The 5,147-nt window shown below is 49.6% G+C and overlaps 1 protein-coding gene across 4 annotated transcripts; it reads left to right on the top strand.

The window, feature by feature from the left end:
• Positions 1-1,627: 1,627 nt before the first annotated feature.
• Positions 1,628-4,193, top strand: LOC106631113 (cytochrome c oxidase assembly protein COX19). Of its 4 annotated transcripts, none has more exons than XR_008732130.1 (4): positions 1,637-1,909; positions 2,024-2,139; positions 2,968-3,185; positions 3,274-4,193. XR_008732130.1 is itself a non-coding variant. In XM_055709564.1 (4 exons), the coding sequence occupies exons 1-3, from the start codon at positions 1,735-1,737 to the stop codon at positions 3,049-3,051; spliced, it is 375 nt and encodes a 124-aa protein (XP_055565539.1). In that variant the 5' UTR covers positions 1,638-1,734; the 3' UTR covers positions 3,052-3,077; positions 3,274-4,193. The 4 variants fall into 4 exon arrangements, 3 of the variants coding, with proteins under 3 accessions (XP_055565541.1, XP_055565538.1, XP_055565539.1); XM_055709564.1 differs by having other exon boundaries at positions 1,638-1,909; positions 2,968-3,077; XM_055709566.1 differs by having other exon boundaries at positions 1,628-1,909; positions 2,964-4,193.
• The last annotated feature ends 954 nt before the right edge of the window (positions 4,194-5,147 follow it).

A 5,147-nucleotide genomic window follows, 5' to 3' on the forward strand; every position in this document is an offset into this window, starting at 1 on the left:
AACAGCATAATCCATGGTTAACACTTGGGTGGGTTAAATTAACACCATTTGTCATCCACCTTTCAGGATGAGATCTGAGACTCTGAAGAGAGTGTGCTGTAAACCTGCGGGCAAAAGGGGTGTTTTTCTTGGTTCTCTCTCTGGAGGGTCTGGAAGCTCACCATTTCCCAAGCATCTGCCAATGACTGCTTGGGTTTACTGGCCTCATTGGCGTTCATGCTGCATGATGAGAAGCCACCTGCTTGCCGATTGCTTGTAGGAAGCATAAAATAACTCGGTGCTGTCCATCAGGTTTGTGCATGGACGTTAACTGTGAGGATTAATGAGGGCTGAGCAATCACGCTGCTGTTGCCACAGGTGGCTGGTAGCATAGTTCACAGCACTGCAGCAAGACAGGGATGGCTCTTCTGAAATCCTGCTGGATTTCTAAGGAAAGTTCATACTGCCTCCCAGGGGTGCCTCAGCTCTCTGTGCTGAGCCCCAGGGCTCTTGGATCACACCAACAGCCAGAGCTGGGTCCTGAAAAATGTGTTTTTAAGATAGGACCCAGTGCTCAGCAGTGACAGCTGAGGAACTTGTTCTTTGTGTCGGAGGGGAAGGAGGAGCCTGGGTTCAGCCCATGCCCGGGCTGCCAGCTCCTGGGTGGAAATGGGAGAGACTCAAGTGAGGCTGGGTCCTGCATAAACTGATTTGCTAACACCAGGCTCTAAGTTTTGCTCTTTCCCCCTTCATTTCCAAATGAACAAATGTGAGAGGACACTGTTTTTTCCTGCCCCTCAGCGGCCAGGCTGCCTGTGCCCATCGCTCTCACCCTTCCCATCCAGGGAGTCCAGAAGTGAATTAGGAAAATTAAGTTTTTATAAGAAGAAATAGTTTTATTTTACAGAGGATGGTCATGCCCTGGATGCCGGGGTGGTGGAAGCACAGCAGGAACACCACCGGCATGACCCTCCTGCTCAGGTGGGACCAACCACAGGGTCCAGTTCTGGACCCCCCTGTCTGAGGGGGGCAGAGAGCTGCTGGAGAGGGGCCAGCGGGGGCTGCGGAGGTGATGGGGGGCCCGGAGCATCTCCCCTGTGAGGGGAGGCTGAGAGAGCTGGGCCTGTTCAGCCCGGAGCAGGGAAGGCTGAGGGGAGCTTCTCAAGGTCTACAAACACCTTAAGGGCAGGTGCCGGGAGGACGGGGCCGGGCTCTTTGCGGTGGTGCCCAGCGGCAGGACAAGGGGCAACGGGCACAAGGTGCGGCACTGGAAGCTCCACCTGAACACGAGGCAGAACTCCTTTCCCTGGAGGGTGCCGGAGCACGGGCACAGGCTGCCCGCAGAGGCTGCGCTGTCTCCTCCTCTGGAGACGTTCAGAACCCGCCTGGATGTGGCTCTGTGCGACCTGCCCCAGGCGGCCCCGCTGTGGCGGGGGCTGGGCTGGATGATCCCCAGAGGTCCCTCCCACCCCCGAGCACCCTCTGTCTCTGCGGTTCTGTGACCCCGCCGGCCCCGGCCCGACCCAACATGGCGGCCGGCGGCGCCGTCTCCATGGTGACCCGCACGGGCGGCCGAGGCCTGCGGCAGTGACGTCACGGGGGCAGCGCCCCGTTGCGCGGCCGAGGCGACGCCCCGCCCCCGAGCACCGTCCCGCCGGCGCGAGGCGCCCGGTTGCCACAGCAGTGCCGGAGCCGCTTCCGTGGCGGCGTGGCCCCGCCCCTCGGCGCGGCGGCGGCTGTCACGTGCCCCGCTCGATGCGCTCGGCGCTCGGCGCGGCCTCCCGGCGTGCGGCTCCCCCCGGCGGCGCGGGAGGCGGTGCGGCCCGGCCCGGGCCCTGCGGCGGCGCCATGTCCACCGCCATGAACTTCAGCACCAAGAGTTTCAAGGCGCGACCGCCGGGCAAGGGCGCGTTCCCGCTGGATCACTTCGGTGCGGTGCCGTCGGCCTGGCCTCCCCGCGGCCTAGCGCCGGGCCTCCCCCTTCCCCTCGGCCCTCCGCCGGCCCGGGGCCGCCGTCGAGCCCGGCCCTCGCTGTCTCTTGCAGGGGAGTGCAGCACCTTCAAGGAGCGGTTCATGGAGTGTCTCCGCGACAGCGGCTACGAGAGCGGTGCCTGCCGGCAGCGCGCCATGGCCTACCTGCAGTGCCGCATGGACAGGCAGGTGGTGCTGGGGGGGGCCGGGGCCTTTTGCGGGGAGCGGGGGGACCCGCAGTGCCCCTGCCTGAGCCTGTGGCCTCGGACGGAACGGGTGTCCGCTGTGGCTTAAGCGGTTCACCTGGCTGTTTTTGGTGTGGTGTGGATACCCAGCCCCGAGGCCTGGCCTGCTGCCACTGGGCGCAGCCACTCTCTCAGTGTGAAGCCCTATTTTTTTTTCTTTTTTCTACCTATGGTTGCGAGTTGGAAGTTTAACTCGTTTCTCAGATCAAGGGAAAGAAGTGGCGGTGGTTGCTTTCCTCGGGATGTTTCCATTCTTGTTTTCCTTTGCAATGCTTGCTGGCCCGTGGTGGCGCAGGGCCCAGAAGGGCCTTACCAAGTGCGCTTCAGTACGAGGATGCCATAGACTGCTGGTGCTGAGGGAGGCTGCAGATCGAAAACCATTTGAAAATCACTACGGCAAAGTGTTCTAAACCACATTCACGAAAAATCTGATCAATGGTACAGGTAGAATTTTAGGAAGCTCTTACGCAGTCTGTTGATTAAAGATAACCAAGCCTTAGGTCAATTTGAGGAAACTTAACTCAATGTCTAATATCAGGAAATAACACATTTAATTGGAAGACTGCTGTTAAGAAAAATAAAGTATTCCTGAACGCCACTTTCCCAAAACTAAGCTTTTGGAGGCTTTGCCAAGCGTCAGTACTCTGTATGGACATGTTGGATTTCTTTAGAGTGAATAATACTAAGTGAAATAGAAAATGATACTATTTTCTTGGTTATAGGCAGTGTTCTGCAAAATATTGTTGTGTTTTCTTGTTTTTAACCTAGGCAGCTTATGGCTAATGAACCACTGGAAAAATTGGGATTTAAAGACATGATGGATGAGAAATCAGAAGCAAAACCTGAAAACTTGTAATGAAGACAGACAACTTTACTCCTCATGTATGGGAAAACATAACTTTTAATGTAGTACATGTTGTACATTCTGTTCATATTGCAATAAGAAGTGTTTCCTGAAGGAACCTTTTTTCAAAGTTTAATCTTCCTAAAGTAAGCTTATTTTTTTTAATGAGCAAAAGTATTGCCTTTGTCTACTTTACTCAAGTATTTCTTAATTTCTTTCTTTTAATTTCTCTAGCCTATTTTTACAGATCCGTAAGAAGCTGGAGGAAACAACTACTGCCTGAAGTGTAAGAACAGTGAAGTCTTTTTTTAAAATAAGAGCAAAAAAACCCCTTATTGTGTAGGTCTTGGAACTACAGATTAATCTTATGTGGCCATTACTAATATGCTTACAGCAGTTACTTGTCAGGTGGAAATAAAGCTGTTGTGGTATCTGCAAATTGCTTTTTATTAATTACTGGTATTAATGCCCATCTTTGGGGTGATCTCCTCTTTACCCTGCTACAGAAAACAGTTGGGTACTGGGGTAGGGTTTTTTTTCATTCTTTTAACCTTCATTGTTGGGGGATTATTCCTAGTTTCAGACATCAGTCAGGTAGTGATTCTGCTTTTATTTATCGTGCCAAAAGTGTTCACCTAACTTTGTTTCATCATTTAACCAGGAATCTTTCATTATGAATGTATTCAGTTCTCCAAATAAACCTTTCATATGGTATTCTTAATATCCAGTTTCACCATGAAATGTGGAGACAGGAATGGTATTTGTTTGTGTTCTAAGGTAACTGAAATATATATATATATATATAAATGTGATGGGGCAATTTTATTCTTTACAAACAAATGTTTTAACTTAAAACCAGGGTAGATCAAGAGTCTAAGAAATACACGATTTCTTTCCAAAACCTGTAGTTGCAGCCCATACATCGAGAAGATGATGGAAGAGGTCATACAGTAGATGAGACATCAGGTCTGTGTATGCCTTTAAGATCCCTGACAGGTGTTTGTATAACCGAACCATGAACTATCAAAGCCAGTGGTATTTCTCTTCCATACACTAATGCAAATGAGGCTTTCTTAATACTGAGTTCAAGCTAAAATAATTGGGCCCCCTCAAAATATGTTTCAAGCAGACAATAAATTTGTAAATTTTCTGGATGTAATTTGCACTGTATTTGCTGCCCTGTCCCACCTGCTTCCCCGCCCCCCCCCCCCCCCCCCTTTTTTTTAACCCACCAAATAATTTCTCTGTGTATCTGGTGCTCAAACTGCAAGCTTTAGGGTCAGGGTCTGCAGATGGTGATACACAGTTTGCCAAGGCAGTTCTCCCGTACTGTCTCCTTTGTGTCCTCTGATATATCTCACCTTTCCTATTATCTGCTATTACTTCTTTTGCTTCTGCTTCTCTTGGCTGTGCATCTGTGCACACAGAGATCCGGGAGAGGGTAAAAGAATGTTTTCTGCTCTCAATGCTGGTGGTTGTTGCTGGGATTTATATTGTTGCTTATGTCTAATCTGATTGAACAGACTGCACATAGTTCAGAGCGGGTTCCTGTTTGAAAAGAATGTTCACTTGCTGCTGCATATTTTTATTCTACTTCATTCTACTGTTTAAATTATATTCCTTGGTGAGATTAGTACATTTATAGAAAAAAAAGCAGAGATTTTATTGCTGAAACAGATATTAAAAGACTATATTAAACCACTGAACAAGAGCATTCTTTCAGCGATACCAAGTAAGAATTAAAATAATCTTCAGCATCTTCAGAAGAAAGAAATCAAATTTCATGCTCCCGTGCTCCCTGAATATTATAAGGTGAAGTGAATCCCTGGTAGGTATGAAAAAACCCACCGGTGGTGGTGGAGTAATCGGGGCTGTTATCAGTGGTAGTTTCATCTTTCTGCTGTTACTCCGTGCTGTTGTTTGGCCAGACAATTACTTCATGGGTTAGATGCATGTTTTTTCCTGAGACAGTTGATATCAACTCTGTCCTCCAGGTTATTATAGAGTAAAAGGGGTGAAGTTTTTGAAGTCTTGAGTGAGTGAGTTTTGACTTGAGCTGGAGCAATAGTTGCCATTTAAATGAAATGTCTCAAATCACACACTGAAGG

The sequence above is a fragment of the Falco cherrug genome, chromosome 4 (genome assembly GCF_023634085.1).
Source record: "Falco cherrug isolate bFalChe1 chromosome 4, bFalChe1.pri, whole genome shotgun sequence".
In the NCBI taxonomy this organism is placed as follows: domain Eukaryota; kingdom Metazoa; phylum Chordata; class Aves; order Falconiformes; family Falconidae; genus Falco; species Falco cherrug.